The 23,928-nt window shown below is 38.6% G+C and overlaps 2 protein-coding genes across 3 annotated transcripts in view; one reads left to right on the top strand and one right to left on the bottom strand.

Annotated features, from left to right (window-relative positions):
* The window catches only part of HLH3B (Helix loop helix protein 3B), a 65,119-nt gene that overhangs the window by 6,534 nt on the left and 34,657 nt on the right, over positions 1 to 23,928 (bottom strand). The window lies entirely within an intron of this gene.
* LOC137247761 (uncharacterized) lies at positions 20,181 to 22,074 on the top strand. Its single transcript, XM_067778714.1, has one exon. The coding sequence runs from the start codon at positions 20,359 to 20,361 to the stop codon at positions 21,691 to 21,693; it is 1,335 nt and encodes a 444-aa protein (XP_067634815.1). The 5' UTR covers positions 20,181 to 20,358; the 3' UTR covers positions 21,694 to 22,074.

Genomic DNA, 23,928 nt, shown 5'->3' with positions numbered 1-23,928 from the left:
GCAGTGAAAGTGAAGATGACGTTGAATACTGGCACTGCGTTGAGGTGGCGCGTGCGTATAAACCTACATAGATACAATAACATACTTACACACACAAAAAAACATATCTTAGCGCCACTCTCCTTTGACTTTTGACGCCTGGCGACGCTGGGTAGGTGTTTGTCATAATTTCGCCACTAATCGGATTAATAAAAAAATATTTGTAATGTGTACATACATACATATATGTGTGTATGTTTTTATACAGGATACAAATAAAAATCAAATTAGTGGTCAAATGAGTGGTGCGGCAAGGGTGCATTCGTGTGTGTGTGTACGTCAGTGGTATGAATGAACGTTGGCGACCGTTTGTTTGGTGTTGTTTTTATCAATTTTTATCGCAGCATCTCTAAATACCTAATCTGTAATGATTTTTTTAAGTCAAAGCTAAAGTCAGCAGGATAAGTGATTTTTTAACATTTTTGACACGTGTTTTGTTGGAATTGTCTATAAGCAACACGTGAGGCTAACCGCCGAAATGAGCCACATTATAATAAAAATGTGATACACATTAAATAAAAAAATTGAAAAACAATCGCACATATGTACTATTCGCTCAACTTCGTTTCCTCTTCCTCATCAAGCTCGCTTTCCTTAATTTTCTTCATCCTTTCTGTTTCATTTTGGAGCGTCGTTCATTTGCAGACAAATCTTTTCATTGGGAAGCGACATAAGACCACTGGTTTCACAATAAGGAAGTATGTAGTATATTTTCCAAAAAAAAAGCGAAAAAAGGCTTGAGTACCAACTACTCGTGAAGTTTGATGTGTAAACATATAAAGGTGAACGTCTAAAAACTATTCTTAGAGCTCACCTACGAGTTAAACCACTATAGAGACTACTTTAACAGAAATAAATAGTTTATCTGTAACTACCGATACCGACAAGCTATTTTTATACTCAGCTGAGCAGAGCTCATAGAGTATATTAATTTTGTTCGCATAACGGTACCCCGTAACGGTATAAACTAATCGAGATAGATATATACTTCTATATATCAAAAAGATCTGGGCCAAAAAGAAATTCATTTAGCCATGTCCGTCCGTCCGTCCGTCTGTCTGTCCGTAAACACGATAACTTGAGTAAATTTTGAGGTACCTTAAAGAAATTTGGTATGTAAGTTCCTGGGCACTCATCTCAGATCGCTATTTAAAATCAATGAAATCGGACTATAACCACGCCCACTTTTTCGATATCAAAAATTTCGAAAAACCCAAAAAGTGCGATAATTCATTACCAATGACGGATAAAGCGATGAAACTTGGTAGGTGGGTTGACCTTATGACGCAGAATAGAAAATTAATAAAATGTTGGACAATGGGCGTGGCACCGCCCACTTTTAAAAGAAGGTAATTTAAAAGTTTTGCAAGCTGTCATTTGGCAGCCGAGTATGTAAAGTTCGGTTACACCCGAACTTAGCCTTCCTTACTTGTTTCATTATCGGCTTGTTCTCCACAACGAATTATTTTCCTCGAGTCGTTGACACTTCGATAACTTCTCGATAACAAATGGATTACATTTTTTTAAGTTTATCGATAACTTTTTGATAAAGAATTGAAATTTTTTCTTTATATAATCCAAAACTTTTCGAAAATACATAACATTTTTGATAACAAATCTATTAATTTACGATAATAAGTCTATATCTTTTCGATAACAAATCGATAACTAACTTTGGAAAAGACATCAACTTTTTGATAACAAACCGATTAATTTTCGATATTAAGTCGATAGATTTTCGATAACAAACCGATAACTCGTTTATAAAATATCAGTAACTCATTGATAACTTTTGTTATCGATAGATAATTAATAGCACTTCGCCCCACAAGCATCTATAATACAAAAGGAAGGATATGAGATTTCCACTGTTCTTAAAATGAACATTTAATGCCATTAACTATTTTCTTATTGTTATTATTTTAGTAATATTTTTTTGAAAATTGTTAACTATTATAAGAAAATAATGAATAAACAAACAAACAAACAAACAACCAAAACGATAACTCTTCTATACCTCGGCGCTAGCACGTCGCTAACAAACTGAAAACTCATCGATAACAAAACGTTTAAAATTAAAAATTGATAAAACGTCGTTCAGGCTCGTTTGTGGTACAGTTCCGATTTCTGCTTCGGTTCCGTGTTTGGTTCCGGATCGGTTTCGGTTTCATATTTAGTTCAGGTTGAAGGTTCGGTTCTGGTTCCGGGTTTGGTTTCGGCTCGGTTGGGTCCGATTCCGGAATAGGTATCCTTTCCTTTCCTTTCCTTTCCTTTCCTTTCCTTTCCTTTCCTTTCCTTTCCTTTCCTTTCCTTTCCTTTCCTTTCCTTTCCTTTCATTTCATTTCCTTTCATTTGCTTTGCTTTCCTTTCCTTTCCATTCCTTTCCATTCCTTTCCTTTCCTTTCGTTTCATTTCCTATCCTTTAATTTTTTCTTTCGTTTTCTTACCTTTCCTTTCCTTTCCTACCCTTTCCTTTCCTTTCCTTTCCTTTTTCCTTTTCTTTCATTTCCGTTGCTTTCCTTTCATTTCATTTCCTTTCCTTTCCTTTCCTTTTATTTCCTTTCATTTCTTTTTCTTTCCTTTCCCTTCTTTTTCTTCCCTTTCCTTTCCTTTCCATTCCTTTTCTTTCTTCTGTTCTCTCCTACGTCTCCCTCCGTTATCTTTTATACCGAATGGTTGTCCATACAAGCTTTTTACAACAACTTTTGTCGCAGTAAGGGTATTGTTAATAAAACTTGACACACCGATATCTGCTGCACTAAGAAAGACTCTCAATGAAGTTGGGCAGAAATTGCAAATTCTTGAGAACACAAACTCTGGCATATTTTAGCATCTAAAACAGCTATTCCACTCAAGCTGGGATACTAAAATTAGGTTTCTGACAGGATTCTTAGTTGACACCATCATTATCTTTAGCTGGCGCCTTACCGCCGAAAGTTTGATATATCAAAAAGTGTTTTTCGGGAAAGTCGATCTAATACTAAAAAGTGATTGTACGGGAGCATACCAGAATCCTATACAGCGCTGTACTGCCGTTTTTGAAGATACATCACAGAAACTTCCCTCGTACCCCTGGTTAGTAATCAAATTTGGTTGGTAAATCACATAGAATATCGCAACCGCAAAATGCGTCCCTAAGAAGCTACAGAATTCCCTTAACCGAACATTACATACCCAGTTAAGAGCTTTGGAGACAAAATTGTCTTTTTCATGGATACATACAAATGTTAATACTAAAAAGTGGAGCAACTTGCCTTTGCTATCTTTCTTCAGCTATCAATTCATTTTATTGAATATTTTTATACTCAGTTGAGCAGAGCTCACAGAGTATATTAACTTTGATTGGATAACGGTTGGTTGTACAGGTATAAAGGAATCGAGATAGATATAGACTTCCATATATCAAAATCATCAGTATCGAAAAAAAATTCGATTGAACCATGTCCGTCCGTCCGTCTGTCCGTTAACACGATAACTTGAGTAAATTTTGAGGTATCATGATGAAATTTGGTATGTAGGTTCCTGGGCACTCATTTCAGATCGCTATTTAAAATGAACGATATCGGACAATAACCACGCCCACTTTTTCGATATCGAAAATTTCGAAAAATCGAAAAAGTGCGATAATTCATTACCAAATACGGATTAAGAGATGAAACTTGGTAGGTGAGTTGAACTTATGACGCAGGATAGAAAACTAGTAAAATTTTGGACAATGGGCGTGGCCCCGCCCACTTTTAAAAGAAGGTAATTTAGAAGTTTTGCAAGCTGTAATTTGGCAGTCGTTGAAGATATCATGATGAAATTTGGCAGAAACGTTACTCTTATTACTATATGCCTGCTTAATAAAAATTAGCAAAATCGGAGAACGACCACGCCCACTTTTAAAAAAAAATTTTTTTTAAATTAAAATTTTGAAAGAAAAGTTAATATCTTTACAGTATATAAGTAAATTATGTCAATATTCAACTCCAGTAATGATATGTTGCAACAAAATACAAAATTAAAGAAAATTTCAAAATGGGCGTGGCTCCGCTCTTTTTCATTTAATTTGTCTAGGATACTTTTAATGCCATAAGTCGAACAAAAATTTACCAATCCTTGTGAAATTTGGTAGAGGCTTAGACTCTAGGACCATAACTGTTTTCTGTGAAAAAGGGCGAAGTCGGTTGAAGCCACGCCCAGTTTTTATACACAGTCGACCGTCTGTCCTTCCGCTCGGCCGTTAACACGATAACTTGAGCAAAAATCGATATATCTTTACTAAACTCTGTTCTCGTACTTATCTGAACTCACTTTGTATTGGTGTAAAAAATTGCCGAAATCCGACTATGACCACGCCCACTTCGATATCGATATCGAAAATTACGAAAAATGAAAAAAATGCCATAATTATATACCAAATACGAAAAAAGGGATGAAACATGGTAATTGTATTGGTCTATTGACGCAAAATATAACTTTAGAAAAAAACTTGGTAAAATGGGTGTGACACCTACCATATTAAGTAGAAGAAAATGAAAAAGTTTTGCAGGGCGAAATCAAAAGCCCTTGGAATCTTGGAAGGAATAATGTTCGTGTTATTACATATATAAATAAATTAGAGGTACCCGACAGATGATGTTCTGGATCACCCTGGTACACATTTTGGTCGATATCTCGAAAACGCCTTCACATATACAACTAAGGGCCAATCACTTTTAAAACCCTCATTAATACCTTTCATTTGATACCCATATCGTACAAAAAAATTCTAGAGTCCCCCTGGCCCACCTTTATGGCGATATCTCGAAAAGGGATCCACCTATAGAACTAAGGCCCACTCCCTTTTAAAATACTCATTAAAACCTTTCATTTGATACCCATATCGTACAAACAAATTCTAGAGTCATCCCTGGTCTACCTTTATGGCGATATTTTTAAAAGGCGTCCACCTATAGAACTAAGGCCCACGCCCTTTTAAAATACTCATTAACACCTTTCATTTGATACCAATATCGTACAAACAAATTCTAGAGTCACCCCTGGTCCACCTTTATGGCGATATCTCGAAAAGGCGTCCACCTATAGAACTAAGGCCCACGCCCTTTTAGAATACTCATTACCACCTTTCATTTGATACCCATATTGTACAAACGCATTCTAGAGTCACCCCTGGTCCACGTTTATGGCGATATCCCGAAAAGGCGTCCACCCATAGAAATAAAGCCCACTCCCTTTTAAAACACTTATTAACACCTTTCGTTTGATACCCATATCGTACAAACAAATTCTAGAGTCACCCCTGGTCCACCTTTATGGCGATATCTCGAAAAGGCGTCCACCTATAGAACTAAGGCCCACGCCGTTTTAAAATACTCATTAGCACTTTCATTTGATACCCATATTGTACAAACAAATTCTAGAGTCACCCCTGGTCCACCTTTATGGCGATATCTCGAAAAGGCGTCCACCTATAGAACTAAGGCCCACTCCCTTTTAAAATACTCATTAAAACCTTTCATTTGATACCCATATCGTACAAAAAAATTCTAGAGTCCCCCTGGTCCACCTTTATGGCGATATCTCGAAAAGGCGTCCACCTATAGAACTAAGGCCCACGCCGTTTTAAAATACTCATTAGCACTTTCATTTGATACCCATATTGTACAAACAAATTCTAGAGTCACCCCTGGTCCACCTTTATGGCGATATCTCGAAAAGGCGTCCACCTATAGAACTAAGGCCCACGCCCTTTTAAAATACTCATTAGCACTTTCATTTGATACCCATATTGTACAAACAAATTCTAGAGTCACCCCTGGTCCACCTTTATGGCGATATCTCGAAAAGGCGTCCACCTATAGAACTAAGGCCCACGCCCTTTTAAAATACTCATTAGCACTTTCATTTGATACCCATATTGTACAAACAAATTCTAGAGTCACCCCTGGTCAACCTTTATGGCGATATCTCGAAAAGGCGTCCACCTATAGAACTAAGGCCCACGCCCTTTTAAAATACTCATTAACACCTTTCATTTTGATACCCATATTGTACAAACGCATTCTAGAGTCACCCCTGGTCCACGTTTATGGCGATATCCCGAAAAGGCGTCCACCCATAGAAATAAGGCCCACTCCCTTTTAAAACACTTATTAACACCTTTCATTTGATACCCATATTGTACAAACGCATTCTAGAGTCAACCCTGGTCCACTTTTATAACGATATTCCGAAAAGGCGTCCACCTATAGAACTAAGGCCCACTCCCTTTTAAAATACTCATTAACACCTTTCATTTGATACCCATATAGTACAAACAAATTATAGTGTCACCCCTGGTCCACCTTTATGGAGATATCTCGAAAAGGCGTCCACATATAATACTAAGGCCCACGCCCTCTTAAAATACTCATTAACACCTTTCATTTGATACTGATATCGTTCAAACAAATTCTAGAGTCACCCCTGGTCCATCTTTATGGCGACATCTCGAAAAGGCGTCCATCTATAGAACTTAGGCCCACGCCCATTTAAAATACTCATTAATACCTTTCATTTGATACCCATATCGTACAAAATAAATTCTAGAGTCACCCCTCGTCCACCTTTATGGCGATATCTCGAAAAGGCGTCCACCTATAGAACTTAGGCCCACTGCCTTTTAAAATTATCATTAACACATTTCATTTGATACCCATATCGTACAAACAAATTCTAGAGTCAGACCTGGTCCACCTTTATGGCGATATCCCTAAATGGCGTCCATCTATAGAACTATTGCCCACTTCCTCTTAAAATACTTTTTAATACCTTCCATTTGATACACATGTCATACAAACACATTCCAGGGTTACCCTAGGTTCTTTTTACAACATGGTGATTTTCCCTTACTTTGTCTTCGCAGCTCTCAACTGAGTATGTAATGTTCGGTTACACCCGAACTTAGCCTTCCTTACTTGTTTTTTTTAAATATGAAAATTTGGTTAAATTTGAACGCATTCCTTTATCATTTTTTATTACCTTTATATTAAGTCCCTTTCATGTTTGTCACCGCATATCCATACGAATTTTTGACCCACGGAAAAGTCTTTTTCGGTAACTTCCCGTTGAGCAAGATTCTTGATACTTAGAATATAGTTCAGATCAGGGAGACATTACAATGCAAGTGAAAAAAAATTCAATAGATGGCGCACGGATCGAGATTTACAGAAAATAAATTTTAAAATTGAAATTTTGCGATCGACTTTTACTAACTTCTCGGTGATCCAGGGACTTGAAACGCAGGGAATCTTGCGATCGATTTTTAAGTAACTTCCCGGTGAGCTAGAGACTTGAAACTTGGGGCGTGAGTCAGAACCCGGTGACGATGCAATATTTTATCAAAAAAAATTCCGCTAGGTGGCGCATGTATCGAGATATTAGGAAAATTAATTTTAATTTGGGAATCAATTTTTAACTAACTTCCCGGTTACCTAGAGACTTGAAGCTTCGCACTTAGTTAGATCCTGGTAACAATACCACTTATAGAAAACAAAGTGGCGCGCTAGTCAAGAAAACCGCAAATCCTTTAAAAACGGGGGAATCGTGCGATCGATTTTCGAGTAACTTCCCGATGAGCTAGAGACATGAAACTTGGGCCGTAAGTCAGAATGTGGTGACAATGCAATATTTTATCAAAAACATTCCGCTAGGTGGCGTATGGATTCAGATATTAAGAAAACTAGTTTTAAAATGGGAATCTTGCAATCGATTTTTAACTAACTTCCTGGATATCTAGAGACTTGAAACCTGAAATATAATTTAAAACTCGGTGACAGTACAATGTTTGATCAAAAAATTTGAGCTACGTAACGCACAAGTCGAACTATTTAGAAGATTATGCCCTACCTTCATGGCTAGCCTCCTGAGTGTTACAGGCGTTGTAGAATTACACCTCGTTGAAAGGCCCAACTCAATGCACGTCCTTGCATACTTTTAGGCGTACGCGACTTTCACTACGATTCTTTTAGACTTTCAGGCGTATGCGAATTTCACCACGATTTCAGCTGAGCAAATTAAGTAGCTGACAAACGAGGTGGAATTCTCTTGTTATGATGCCAGGTGGAATGCTGTTCAGGGGTTGAAACTGTTATTCCTTTTATAATATAATTCGTTGCAAAACTTTTAATTTTGGACTTTAAATATATTTCGATCAAGATAAAAATTATTTTCGGATTTTTATTTTTTGAGTCCGATAAAAAAAAATAAATAGAACTAGTTAATCTCGGAAATAAAAATTAAAACCGGACTTTTATTTTTTAAGGCCAAAATAAAAGTCCCGCTTGGTAAAAGTCCGGACTTAACTTTTATTTCCGGACTTTTATTTTTAAAAGTCCGAGTTTAACTAGTTCTATCCGACTCAAAAAATAAAAATACAGATTTTACTTTTATATGTTATGTTTTATAAGATGCATGATTCGACATGAAATTGCTATAGGGATACCTGTGAACTCAAACATTTTCACCTAGGACAATTTTTTTGACCAAGACTTTCGATTCCGAAAAAAAATTATTATTTTCCGTCCCTGATTCTGTTGTTTTCGCCAGTGTTGCCAGCGAAAATTCCACGAGTTCTCTCAAATCTTGCTATTTTGAACAAATAAATAAAGATAAGAATTTACACTTAGGAATTACTTAAATTACTAATCAAAGTTGCAATTGCCTTCTCGTAGGCAGTACTAAAAAATTAAAATAAAAAGATGATAAAAAAATTTTAAGGACTACTTTTATACAAATGGACCAAAAAATAGAAGGGAATTGTTCCTTTAATACAGACATAGTGTTGTTGAATTTTGACTAAAAAACTTTAACAATAGCTCTTCTAAAAGAATTTTGGGATTTAAAATTATAAAGATAGAGTGCGTGCTTAAATTTTAAATAATCAATTAGTTAATCCCAAGTACATTGTTTGCCTTAAATTGAAAGACTGCGCTCCACCTTTATAGTTTTAAATCCCAAATTCGTTTACAAGAGCTATTGTTAAAGTTTTTTAGTCAAAATTCAACAAGACTATGTATATATTAAAGGAAAAATTGCCTTCTATTTTTTGGTCCATTTATATAAAGATAGTCCTTAAAATTTTTTTATCATCTTTTTATTTTTAAATCACCCTGAAATATTTTCGAAGCGCTCTTAATTATGAGTCTGATAAGAGTCCGAAATTGTAAACCAAGGGTGTCGTTTTTTGAAACGTTTTCCTTCATCATTTGTCAAATAAGGGAAATGAACGTAGGGTAACCCTGGAATGTGTTTGTATGACATGGGTATCAAATTAGAGGTACTAATGAGGGTGCCGCTAATTTATTTATATATGTAATACCACGAACCGTATTCCTGCCATGATTTCAAGGGCTTCTGATTTCGCCCGGCAGAACTTCTTCTTCTATTTAATATGGTAGGTGTAACACCCATTTTACAAAGTTATGTTTTGCGTCAAAAAACCAATCCAATCACCATGTTTTATCCCTTTTTTCGTATATGGTATAGAATTATGGCATTTTTTTTCATTTTTCGAAATTTTCGATACCGAAAAAGTTGGCGTGGTTATAGTCGGATTTCGCCCATTTTTAATACCAAGACAAAGTGAGTTCAGATAAGTACGTGAACTAAGTTTGGTAAAGATATACCGACTTTTGCTCAAGTTATCGTGTTAACGGCCGAGCGGAAGGACAAACTGTCGACTGTGTATAAAAACTGGGCGTGGCTTCAACCGATTTCGCCCATTTTCACAGAAAACCGTTATCGTCGTAGAAGCTATGCCTTTACCAAATTTCACAAGGATTGGTAAATTGTTGTTCGACTTATAGCATTAAAAGTATTCTAGAAAAATTAATTAAAAAGGGCGGAGCCACGTCCATTTTGAAATTTTCTTTAATTTTTGTAATTTAATGCTCCATATCATTACTGAAGTTGAATGTTTTATTAATTTTTAATTATTTAAAACAAACAGGATTTTTTAGCAAAATAATAATTTGTTATTAAAAACGATTTTTTATGGCAAGGTATATAAATTGAAGAAACTTTTGATGTATAAAACGTTAAGTTTCGATAAACCGTTCACGAGTTATTAAGTTTTTAAAATAACATGATAATGACATGACCAAAAACTCTAACGGTTAATAACTAATGTAAATAAAAATTTTTTGCAAAAATATTTTGGGGAGATCGTCTTTACCTCCAGGCCGATTAAAAACCGTATTAATCAATAAAAATTGAGACAATCGATTTTAAAGTGGCCCACTTGAGAATATTCGACCCAGTGGGCGTGTTCGTCAGCCGATTTTGCCAATTTTTATTTAGAACACAGATAGTAATAGTAGTAACGTTCCTGCCAAATTTCATCATGATATCTTCAACTACTGCCAAGTTACAGCTTGAAAAATTTTTAAATTACCTTCTTTTAAAAGTGGGCGGTGTCACGCCCATTGTCCAAAATTTTACTAATTTTCAAGTCTGTGTCCTAAGGTCAACCCACCTACCTGCCTTTTCATTCTCTCTCTTTGGTAATGAATTATCGCACTTTTTCGAAATTTTCGATATCGAAAAAGTGAGCGTGGTTATAGTCCGATTTCGTTCATTTTAAATAGCGATCTGAGATGAATGTCCAGGAACTTACATACCAAATTTCATTATGATACCTCAAAATTTACTCAAGTTATCGTGTTCACGGACAGACGGACGGACGAACATGGCTAAATGAATTTCTGTTTTCGCCCAGATCATTTTGATATATAGAAGTCTATATCCATCTCGATTAGTTTATGCCGTTACGAGGTACCGTTATGCGACAAAATTAATATACTCTGCGAGCTCTGCTCAGCTGAGTATAAAAATTTAACTTGCCGTATAAACAAATTGACTGATATGGCAATCATCAAATTTTTCCCACTAATAACATCCTGACACATTTATTAGACTTATCGTCAAATAAATTCACACCCACTCCAAGCTAATTCCCAACCTCAGCCCTATCAAGAGTGCTACTGCTTTTCTAACACGCCTTCGCATAAGCAATAAAACTTATCGACAGTACTTGTGTCCTTTCATCATATACTTTCAATACGAATTTCCTCATTTTCCCATTCATGACCTTTTTTTGAATCGCTTGCCCTTTTCAACGCCGCAATCTTTCTCAGCCGCATTATCCTTTCAATTATTAATTTTTATTTTGTTCTTATCGCCTTACCGCTTATCGTCCGACACGTGTTAATTAACTCGCCGCTCAATGCTGGTATCTACAGTACCAAAAACAACGCCTTTTATGTGTAAAGATTCATAACAACCCTTGAAGTATTAACAGTTATGCATTGGAAGAGGCGTGACTTAACTCTTGTAGGCAGATTTGTCAAATGTCCTTTTTTTGTTGCAAAAGAAATTTCGATTTGCAACTTGTTATTTTCTATTTAAAATGATAAAATTTTCCCAGAATTGCATTTTTTATACCCTTCGTGAATGTTAAATGATGAATTAACTTTGGTCCGATGTTTGCATATGACAGAAGAAGATAAAATTGACCAACCAATTATTAGGAAGACGAGCTGAATCACGTTCGTCTTTCCGCCTGTCTGTTTGGAAAGAAACTACTATCTATCCTGAATAAAAATGGGCCTCAGTTACGCAATGTGGCAGTTTCACACTACCCTTTTAATGACTTCCTCCGAACTGGTGCAAGTGGTATGCACAGGTGCAGTGAAATAACTCCCAAATGAAATAACTCCCATGAAATAAGTCCCAATAAAAATGAAATAACTCCCAACTTTAATAAATGAAATAACTCCCAAAGAAGGAAGTGAAATAACTCCCAATATTTGCCAGTTATTTCATAATGAAACCACAAGTCCCAAAAAAAAAAAATGAAATAACTCCCAAATGAAATAAGTCCCAAAAAAATGAAATAAATCCCAAATCAAAATTTGAAATGATATTTTTATACTATATAATCAGTTACAATGAGATTTGAAAAATACAGCAAACTATTATGTACATATGTAAAAGTTACAATTACAAGAAAGCTTGAATAGTGTCGTCGAAGTAAACGCAATTTATTTTAAAAAATCGCATTTTTTTATGAAATTAACATAATTTATTAAAAGTAAAAAATAAAAGGAACAAGTCTGCGTAGAACACCTTTCTGCATAGGCGGCCTTCGGCCGCGCTTATAAAAAATAACCCTGGGCTACGCCATGCCAAGTCCGGGTGTGTGGTATAACCGTGGCTACCGCCACTGTGATGTCCTTCTGCGTAGTACACCATTCATGGCTGTATGTTTGTGTTCGCGGAAAGTAAACAAATAAATCATTAAATTTTACAATAATACGCAAATTTAAACAAATGAAAATAGTTGATTGTGGCTTTATAAACATTATAAAGTGTACTTATGTATAAAATTCTTGTGAAAGTGTTCGTATGTAGATAAAAAGTGATAGTTATACCATGGTAACTTTAACTACTAATTACTAGTAAATTGTTAATAACAATTAAAAATTACTTACTGATTCTCGTTGGGTAACTCCCTGATAACCTATGGGCAAAATTTCAAAGTTCAAACCCCTTTGGTTTACGAATAAAACCAATTGGTCCCTTAATGTATAGCCGACCCATAGATACTGTTAGAAGAACGTCAAAGTTTGATAAAATTGTATTTTTAAGAAAATGAAATAAATCCCAACAAAAATGAAATAACTCCCAATGCCTGAATTACAAACAAGTCCCAATAATAATGAAATAACTCCCAATGTCAAAAAATTATGAAATAACTCCCAAAGAAATTTTATTGGGGATTATTTCATTTGAGAATTATTTCATTATGAAATAATTACTAGCAAAAATTAAGAAATAAGTCCCAATGAATTGGGAGCTATTTCATAATGATATAAGTCCCAATTTGTATGGAAAATATTTGGGAGTTATTTCATTTTTTTGTTGGGAGTTATTGCATTTGGTAGTTATTTCACTGCACCATATTCACAGCGGGGCAATTGGTAGCCACACTTGTACCGATAGCACTTAAGTCTGAGCTATTTGTATTTAAATTAATTAATTAGAGGCATAGACTATTTGAGTACCACTTACTACTGAACCAGTTCAGAGCACGTCCATAAGGTATGCGAATGGGGGTAACTGCCGTTTCGTAGAGCAACACTATGTTAAAAGTGCCAGTTATGCCTGTAATGCTCCTATTGCCCGTGCTATACGTGAGTTTAACTCACTAAGCTTTACGGTTTCATTGGATTTTTCACTACCAAGGTTTAAATTTCTAATTATTTTAAACTTTGCATTTTAAGTTCTCCGGTCCATATATGTATATAAGTTTCATACTTTTAGCTCTACATTGAATTTAAGAACTATTTAATATATTTAGTTTGTAAGGATTTATTCCATTGACTGCAAATAAATGAAATGAAATGAAATGAAATGAAACCACTGCAAGGGAACATAATTAGAACTAGTTCTGTCTCTTAATGCGATAGTGTTGCGCTAGTTCCGAGCTAGTGCCATTCACTGCGGGGTTGTAACTTGTAAACTCATAAGATAGCTTGATATTATTTTGTATGTCGGTGTATTTTCGTGTCCCATTCATATTTTGTCGAAATCGATAGGAGCGCACGAAAATTTTATCTGAATCGGTTGTAAATATTTATTTTTATATAAAACAATTTATTGTTTTGTGTTGTTGATTTTGTTGTAGTAACCGTAAAAACACTTCATTTATGTTATGTTATAAGATAACTTCGTCCTCTTGGAAAATACTAGAAGTTTTCTAGGATCTAGTTTAATTGCTGTCTCGCGATCTGGCAACTCTGCCGCCCATAGTAGCTGGAGCTTTGACCTCGAGAGCGCAGGACACGAACACAAAACGTTCTGAACCGTTTCTTTTGGGTTTATTTCTGCAGCTCGCACTTCCTTCATCTGCCGTTATTGACGAGGCCTCAAGGGATTTATCTTTAAGACGTCTGACACCTTTTTGTGGATAACACTGAGGACCTGTTCGTATTTTTTTCTACATACGTATGTGTTCTCTGATGCCGTATTTGCTCATAATGCTTACGGAGATGACTTCTTGGGATGCCCAAGTTTCTGGGTATTCAACAGAAACTGTTCATCCAGTATTTCATTTCTCTACCTAATGAGGAGTACTCTCGTCTCACTATGTAGGTGGCGTTCTGGGGACATAAGAAAGCAGCTCGCAGCGATTCTGAGAGCAGTGTTTTGGCAGCCCTGTATTTTCTTCCAGTGAATAACCTTTAGGCTACGTGACCATATCGGGGACGCGTAGCATGCAAGCGTCCGGCCAATTGCTTTATAAGTGGTAATGATCCGTCCTTTTATCTTTACCCCAAGTGCTGCCGGCAAGAGTTTTGAGGAGTTTATTACGGATCTGAATTGGAGGTACAATTGCAGATGCATGCAATATAGATCCTGATCGAATGTCACACCCAGTATTTTAGGGTGTAAGACAGTTGGTAGCGTAATGCTATCCACGTGGATGCCCAATATGGTCAATATTTGTCATGTCCATGTGGTAAATATCATCGCCGATGATTTGGTCGGTGAAAATATCAGGCTTCGCGAGGCAAATAACTACAGAGATCACTTCCAAAGGCAAAAGCCGTTTCTATGTACCGGAGCAACTAGGGATTTTTCTCGACCAAGGGCTCTCATTTCAGTGTAACCTCATTTAATTCTCTATAGAGATATGAGCAATTTGTGAGTCTAATGTCCTAGAACTTGCACAGATCTTAGAAATTGTATAGGCCCGCACTTCTGTCAACGCCTTTTGCTACTTGTAGGATCATACGCGACTCCTGTCTCTTTTCGACTTCTCCCAAACGAATCGGGACATCCACCGTCGATTAATCGAGTTCATCACCCGTCTTTGCCAACTCACCGGCCATTTTGTTACCTTCTGTCGCTTTATCATGGGAACCCAGTAAATCTATATGGTCCAGCCTGAACAAGGTCTCCCCAATGCTTCTTTGCATTCCAGGGCACTTCTTGATTAAGTACTGTGAGAGATTATTGATTTGATCGCCGCCTGATTATCAATATATATATTGACAAGACAGCAGTTTATGTACGCTTCCTTTCTGCTGCTTTCTTCGCGGCTGCAATTTCCGCCTGAAAGACACTGCAGTGATCACGCAGGCTGCGTCTGAATCGACACAGTAAGCAGCATACTTCCAATCGTTCGAAATTAACGAGAGGGCTCGGTCGTTAATTTCGAACGATTGGAATACATGTGTATAGTATGTTGTATCATTTCGACGTCAAACATCTGTTTCTTTTGTGGTCCCAATATCTCTTAAAAGTTCAATCAGATATTATTTCAGTGACATTCATGGAAGGTATAAGGTTTATGTCTCAGTGGAACACTGTCCTGCCCTTACCTGATTTCTTTTGGTTTTATGGGTTGAATAACATAAAAAATCTCAAAAAAGGCAGTTTTTTCTTGCGCGAAGAAACTTTCTGACGCGCTTTTGAACAAAGTTTACGGTGCTTACGCGACAAGGCATTTTTTTTTAAGAAAAACGACTAATCGAAAATTCGTAAGACATTAAGCTAACCACATCAACAACTCCATTGTAGTCTAACGGATAGTGAATTTGACCCTCAGTTAGTAATTAAAAAGTAAGAAAATTTTCTTATCGTACTAAATTTATACCTTCAGAAGACTGAAAATGGGTTGGTTGGCTCTGGCCATCATTTACAAACAAGTATGATGCTGATATCGATGTCTGATTTCTTTCTCCAGCGGGTTAGGTTAGCTTAGAATATACCCGCGGCAGGTATGCCTGTCGTAAGAGGCGACTTAACAACCAAATTGATTCAAGGGGCTGCTAACGCAATTTATAGCTTCTCCAGCCCAATTATCAACCTCACCTATCTGTGGCGGATCCTGTTTCTTTAGCAGCCGAGGCTCTGGCGACCCCAATTTCCTCATGGATATAGAGGGTGGAAGCGCCTAGAAGGTTCCATGTGTTCATACTAAAACGTTTCCGAGATGGTGATGCTTATTATCGGAACGTACCGGATTTATATCCGACAAAGAACCATCAACATCGATTACACTCCCCACAACCTTCGAGGAGTGTCCTTGTCGCTACAATAACAACAACGACAACCACTAATTTGTCATCTCAGAGCTATTGTACTACTGTATCCATTCCATTGAATTTAAATACCGGAGCAGCCCCACCGACTTGATATCTTTTATTACTAAGGAGCTATAGAAAAATCCTTGGTAATCAATAGTAAAATTCCAAACTAATTCGCCAATTAAAGTGGTAATAAGCTTTCTATTCTGTTTAAATGTCATTATTCTCATATGCACTTAAGGCTAACGGTCAATTTATTTGGTTGAAGATCCTCTTTAGTTATTTAAGTAACACAGGTCTAAAGTCGCATCCGTAAATAGGTCCCAAAGTGCATGAACCTTCACCGCTCTGCGACATCAAGAGACGGACTTGAACTTCGCTTAGAATGACAATTTATGAGCGATCGCAGCTTTTGGATGGGGCTACAAGAAGAAGAAGATACAGACCAAGGGACCAGCACCAATTCAGATGAAAATTTTTAAATGAGCGATAATGAGAGACTTATAGACTTTTCGTCGCGAGAGGACTTTACTTTCCCAAAGTAGCACTTGTTGGCATAAGCAATTGACATTGTTTTCGCTGTTAATGCTAGTTCGCAGACACATGAAGTCCTTTAAAGTCTCGAATCTATATCCATCAACAGTGACGTGGCTGCTGTGAATGCGCCGATTCTTTCTTTGATGATAGCAAGTACTTCTTCTTCTTCTCTTAATTGGCGCTTAACCGTCTAAACGGTTATGGCCGTCCAACAAGGCGCGCCAGTCGCTCCTTCGCTCCGCCAACCGGCGCCAATTGGTCACACCAAGGGAGTTTAAACCGTTTTCCACCTGGTCCTTCCAGCGAGTGGGGGCCGCCCTCTACCTCTGCTTCCATAGGCGGGTTCCGATAGAAACACTTTCTTGGCCGGAGCATCATCTTTCATTCGCATAACATGGCCTAGCCAGCGCAGACGCTACGTTTTAATTCGCTGGACTATGTTGATGTCTGTGTATAGCTCGTACAGCTCATCATTAAATCTTCTTCGGTACTCGCCATCGCCAACGCGTAGAGGTCCATAAATCTTTCGAAGAACTTTTCTCTCGAAAACTGCCAAAGCCGCTTCATCTGCTGTTGTCATGGTCCATGCTTCTGCCCCATATAGCAGGACGGGTACGATAATTGACTTGTAGAGTATGATTTTCGTTCGCCGAGAGAGGACTTTACTTTTCAATTGCCTACCTAGTCCAAAGTAGCATTTATTGGCAAGATTGATTCTTCGCTGGATTTCAGTGCAGATGTTGTTGCTAGTGTTGATGCTGGTTTCCAAATAAACGAAGTCTTTTACTATTTCAAAATTATGGCTGCCAACAGTAGCGTGGTTGCCAAGGCGCATATGCGCTGACTCTTTGCTCGATGACAGCAGGTACTTCGTTTTGTCCTCATTCACCATCAAACCCATCTTTACCGCTTCTTTTTCCAGTTTGGAGTAAGCAGAACTAACAGCGCGGGTGTTTAGGCCGATGATATCAATGTCATCAGCATATGCCAGTAATTGCACGCTTTTATAGTATATTGTTCTAGTGCGGTTAAGTTCTGCAGCTAGTATAATTTTCTCCAGCATCAAATTAAAGAAATCGCACGATAGGGGGTCACCCTGTCTGAAACCTCGTTTAGTTTCGAACGGCTCGGAGAGGTCCTTCCCAATTCTGACTGAGCTGATGGTGTTGCTCAACGTCATTTTGCACAGCCGTATAAGTTTTGCGGGGAAACCAAATTCAGACATAGCGGCATATAGGCAGCTCCTTTTCGTGCTGTCGAAGGCGGCTTTAAAGTCCACGAAGAGGTGATGTGTGTCGATTCTCTTTTCACGGGTTTTTTCCAAGATTTGGCGCATTGTGAAAATCTGGTCGATGGTAGATTTACCAGGTCTGAAGCCGCACTGATAAGGTCCAATCAGTCGGTTCACGGTGGACTTCAATCTTTCGCACAATACACTTGAAATGACCTTATATGCGATATTAAGAAGGCTGATTCCACGATAGTTGGTGCATTTTGCAGTATCCCCCTTCTTGTGGACTGGGCAAAGAACACTTAGATTCCAACCGTGGGGCATGCTTTCGTCCGCCCATATTTTGCTAAGAAGCTGCTGCATGCGCCTTACCAACTCCTCGCCGCCGAACTTGAATAGCTCCGCAGGCAATCCATCAGCGCCCACGGCCTTGTTGTTTTTCAATCTGGTTATTGCTATTCTTACTTCGTCATAATCGGGCGGGGGGACATATATTCCATCATCATCGATTGCGGGATCGGGTTCTTCATCTCTGCGCGGTGAATTGCTGCCCCCATTTAGGATAGCAGAGAAGTATTCCCTCCATAATCTAAGCACTCTCTGGACATCAGTTACAAGGTCGCCGTTTTCATTCCTACAGGAGTTTGCCCCGGTCTTAAAACCTTCCGTCTGTCGCCGTATTTTTTGGTAGAATTTTCGGGCGTTATTCATGGTGGCTAGCAGCTCAAGCTCCTCGCACTCACGCCTTTCTGCTTCTGCTTTTTTCTTCCTGAAAAGGCGTCTCGCTTCCCTTTTCAACTCACGATAGCGTTCACATACTTCTCTTGTCGCGCTCGCTTTTAACGTAGCCCTGTAGGCAGCGTCTTTTCTTTCGGTTGCAACGCACATTCTTCATCATACCAGTTGTTTTTTCGTGGCCGCCGGTAACCAATTTTTTCCTCGCCGGCAGTACGAAATGCTTTGGAGATGTGCTCCCACTGCTCCTGTATTCCTTCAGGATGAGTTGTGCCCTCAGAGAGCAGGTGTGAGAGTCGAGTTGCGAAATCATTGGCAGTCTGTTGTGATTGAAGCTTTTCGACGTCTAGCTTTCCTTGTGTTTTTTGTTCCTTGTTTTTAGCCGCGTTGAGGCGGGTGCGTATTTTGGCTGCAACGAGATAATGGTCCGAATCGGTGTTAGGTCCTCGGATCGTGCGCACATCTAAAACACTGGAGGCATGCCGTCCGTCTATCACAACGTGATCGATCTGATTGTGAGTATTTCGATCAGGAGACAGCCATGTAGCTTGATGTATCTTTTTATGCATGAACCTCGTGCTGGATATAACCATGTTTCGAGCACCGGCAAAGTCAATCAGCCTCAGTCCGTTAGGAGAAGTTTCATTGTGTAGGCTGAACTTTCCGACTGTAGGGCCAAAAACACCTTCTTTGCCCACCCTGGCGTTAAAGTCGCCAAGCACGACTTTTATATCATGACGGGGGCAGCGCTCGTATGTGCGTTCTAATTGTTCATAAAAAGTATCTTTCACCTCATCGTCTTTCGCCTCTGTCGGCGCATAGCAAGTACTTACTCTTTTCCTTATTCACCGCAAGACCCAACCGCTTTACACAACGGAAAAAACCGCATCTCTTGATTCGATAAACAGGGGACACTTTAGCTCGTTTTTTCCCAAACTAATAGACAGGGATACATATCTAACCTCTCGAGCTCGACCACCAGTCATCTGGACTATTTCTGTACCCGAAATATTAAATCGCGATAAACCAACTAGAACGGACCAGTTCGTTCTAATATCAGAACTAATCTCATCGAACCACTTCAAGAACAGAAGCTCATAAATTAATAAAAGCGAAAGAAAAATAGAAATAAACAACTTATTTTGATTATTTAATCAGCTCGTGAGTGGTTTTGCTAATGACTGAGACGACATATAAACTCTATCAAATGGAGCAACAACAAAACCGCGCGCGGTGAGCCGGCAGCAGCGCGATCGAATAAAATTTCAATCAAAACAAAGTAACTGAATTAATACAACAAAAACAATGTAAATAATAGTCAGCTATTTTTGTATTTGCATTGAGACGCTTCAATGCTTAACCGACCTGATAACAGCTGGTGGGCCGAGCAGCAAGATGAAGGTGTTGTTGAGAGGTTTACGAAAGCTTGGAGGCTCGTTATGCGAAACAGTGTAGCTACTTTACATACGAGAAGCTAACCATATTTAGCTTTTGCGTAGCATATTAGGTATCGTACATCCGCCACAAAGGCCAGTTATTTGATTAAGCTCGAAGGAGACGCACGTTCTATGAATAAAGCGGAAAGAACAAAAACTCTATAACCGTACTACATAATACAGTTTCAAGCTAAAATTAATTTGTATATCTATAGAAAATCAAAAGAACACGCGAGTTTAGACACGCACTAAAAAACTCAAAATGTACTTATTTGCCGCGATCTTTGGCGGCATTGCAGCAGTACTGCTATTCATCGCGCTGATCGTCGCAGTTTTACGTTTGAAATCCCAACTTATCTTTGATATCTACCCTGCAAAAGGCGTATTCTACCAATTGAAATACATCATAGCTTTGTGGTTGGTAAAGCGACTACGTAACAAAGTTTATTATACAAAGGACGAACTTAATTCGCCCGAATTCCATGCAAAAATCGATCGTCCACAAGCGCTCGGTGATGATCCACAAAGTTATGATGTGATATCGTTCATGGGCGCAAATGATGAGGGTGCTAAGCTTATTATCACACTAGAACGGCGTCGACGTGGCGTGCTCAAAGCTTGTCTCTATCTCTATTTACCCGAGCACGGTTTATTTTGCACACCAAAACTGCCCGACATGCTTTACTTCACTACAGATGGTAAGCGCGAGAATGATGAATTCAAAGGTTGCGGTTTTCATGTTTATCCCGAAGAGTCTATGCGTCAATGGCGCATACGTTACGAGGGCGAAATGCGTAACGCCACAGATGAGCGCAAACTTTTGCCTGTGCGCCTGAATATGCAATTTACAACGCAAGCACCTTTCTTCTATTACAATCGCGATTTGAGTTCGGCCGTCATAGCAGATTCGGTGGCGCGTGAGGCTTGGAATGATGCATTCTATAATTTACTTAAGCATGTACCCGAAATGGTTGAGAAACGCAAGCACTACGATCAAAGTGGGCGCTTGGTGGGTGAGGTTCAATTGGCGGAACGTTGCTTTCAACTCGAGTTACGTGGCTTCCGCGATCATAGTTTTGGAACAGAACGTTGCCTCTCCAATATTAATCGTTATGTTTATGTTGTACTCTTTTTGGAGGATGGCTCCAGTATGGTGGTTGGTAATCTAAGTCAACCTGCATTCTTTCTCTCATCGCTTAAAGTTGGTTATGTCTGCACGTCGCAGGGTGTTTATGAACCGATAACTGATTGCAATTACGAGCTCTACACTTATGGTGAGAAGGGTACACCGCCACGTCATAAGAATTTTTTCGTATATACGGCAAAGGATAAATATTTGGTGCAAATTGAGGAGCAACAATCAACTGTGCGTTATATGGGCTCTGATTGGTCTTCGAAGGTGTACAATCAATTTGTAGAATGCACGGTGAATGGCAAACGGGGTCAAGGTATTACAGAATATCTGTATAAGAATAAGCAAAGTGAACGACCGGAGTCGGTGAGCGCATCAGATCCGGAATGGTATAAGCGCGTGAAGAGTTACGAGCGTAATTTGAGCAAACGCAAGGAAGAGCAAAACGAGGTATTCTTATTTTGAGTTGGGTATAATCGAAGGCAGATGAAGGAAATTCTATTGACTGATATGTGATCCAAGTGGCAGAGCATAGAGCGGTTTTACTTTGTAAAGAACTGAGTTTAGAAAAGTCCAACTGTAAAAGCATCTTTGAAGAAAGCGCTTTGCCTTCGTGGCTAATTTGTGAAATATGTAAACTTTTTAGAAAGTATAAAAGGACTGAAAATTATTCAAAATATTTTTGTACATACTACATATTAAAGTTATTTAAGTGGGTTAGAATATAAATTAAAATAATTTTAAGAGAATCAGTTATTTATAGTAAACATATTTTAAATTAAAAAAAATAATTAAACGTTTTATTATATTTATAATTAAACATTTAAACAGTTCACAATATTTTTATGACCCACTTAAGCTTTCTGGTAGGTCAAAAGTTTGGCGTTTGAATACGAGCTCAAGCTTAGCCCCTAATTTGAAAGCTCTTACTCTTCGTCCTAACACATACTTATTGAATTCTTATCGGGCGTAGTTTGCGTACAAGAAGCAGGAACTACTAAACCTACCACCAGTATTCCCAACTACTGAAAAATTTACCCTGAAGTATGTAATCCAGCTCATCAAAACCTTTTTATATGTATTAGTGTAGTTAGTTGTGCTCTGCAAAGAGACGCAACTAAACTCCGGACAGGTACGGTAGGTGTTAGTCCGGTCTTACATAGAACGCTTTGTCGCGTCAAAGCGAACAAAGCAGAAGGGGGATTCATTGTTATCTTTAGGCGCTGTCAAAGCGTCAAAGCACTCCAAGACTATCCAAAACCTGTTGCATTCGGGACTAGCTGGGTAATATACATATAGCGATGTTTTCTCTGACTTGGATGTAGTCATGTTTATGCGCGCAAAATATAATAGGATACTTAAGCTTACTCAATAAGGTCAGATTCTGCACAGTACTTCGAATGATCGCCTCGTGAAACCTGGCATTATCACCGACTAAATCCTCCGCGAGCTTATTTACAACATGGATGTCCCAAATGTCGACCATTTTGAACATCCACGTCGATGGCACCAGGCTACCGACTGTCCTACACCCCAAAATCTTGGGTGTGACGTTTGATCAGGATCTACATTTTGGGGAGCATGCATCCGCAATTGTACCGAAAATCCAGAGCCGTAATAAAATCGTCAAATCTCTTGCTGGCAGTACTTGGGGAAAAGACAAAGAAACGCTCATTCTCACTTGCAAAGCAAGTGGCCAGCCGATTGCATGCTACGCGTCCCCTATATGGTCGCCAAGCCCACATGACACCAACCATTTCTTTAATTGTAATGTGGAACCAACGCCTCTAACACCCCTCTCATTATGGTCCACCCTTGTTGAAACAGCAAGTTTCCTTGGACTCCAGTTAGAGGATATTGATGACAATTAGTGATCGGTCGCACCTATTGGATGGGGCGAATCACTGCTACAACAACAACAACAACATCTTATTAGAAAGCGAGGTTGTTGTTGTTGTTGTTGTAGCGATAAGGACACTCCCAAAAGAACTTGGGAAGTGTTATCGGTGTTGATTGTCTTTTGCCGGATGCTGAGGTACGTTCCGGTAACAAGCACCATTAAGGTACTAGCCCGACCATCTCTGGGACGATTTGGTATGATCACATGATACATTCTACGCCATACCGCCATACCGCCCTCCCCTAGATCCATAAGGAACTTGGGGTCGCCAGAGCCTCCACCGTTAAAAAACAGGATTCGCCACAGATAGGTGAGGTTGGCAATTGGGTTGGAGAAGCTATATATTGCGCTGGCAACCCCTTGAAAGGGTTGCTCTACACAACCCATTGAAAAAATTTGGTATTTTAGTCGCCTCTTACGACAGGCATACCTACCACGGGTATATTCTAAGCCCCCTAACGGGCTGGGAGTCTATAATACCAGTACACTATATAAAACAGACCACTGCCGATAACTTACAAAAAGACCAAACACGCTTTTCAGAAGATCTTGCAGAAGCTACGAAAACGATGGAGGGAATAGGATCAGACTTCCATTATACATTTTTGCACTGTTTTATCGAGAAGCCGCACAGCCGATAAAGGCTCCGAATAAAATTGTTTTTGTTGCTGTGTTAATATCAAAACCCTTTCCCTAGGCTTGTTAGGTGTTGTTGCAGTTAAAGTCGTTTGAATCCAGTACGGTCGAATTTTAGCACTTTATGATACTAAGCTGACTGTCATACAAGCTCCCGGTACAAG

This window comes from Eurosta solidaginis, chromosome 4, assembly GCF_040869045.1.
Source record: "Eurosta solidaginis isolate ZX-2024a chromosome 4, ASM4086904v1, whole genome shotgun sequence".
Taxonomy (NCBI): domain Eukaryota; kingdom Metazoa; phylum Arthropoda; class Insecta; order Diptera; family Tephritidae; genus Eurosta; species Eurosta solidaginis.
This window is presented reverse-complemented; position numbering and strand designations above follow the sequence as displayed.

What these genes read in the sequence shown, in the direction of transcription:
- LOC137247761 (XM_067778714.1), top strand. Translation starts at nt 20,359, where the DNA reads ATGTACTTATTTGCCGCGATCTTTGGCGGCATTGCAGCAGTACTGCTA.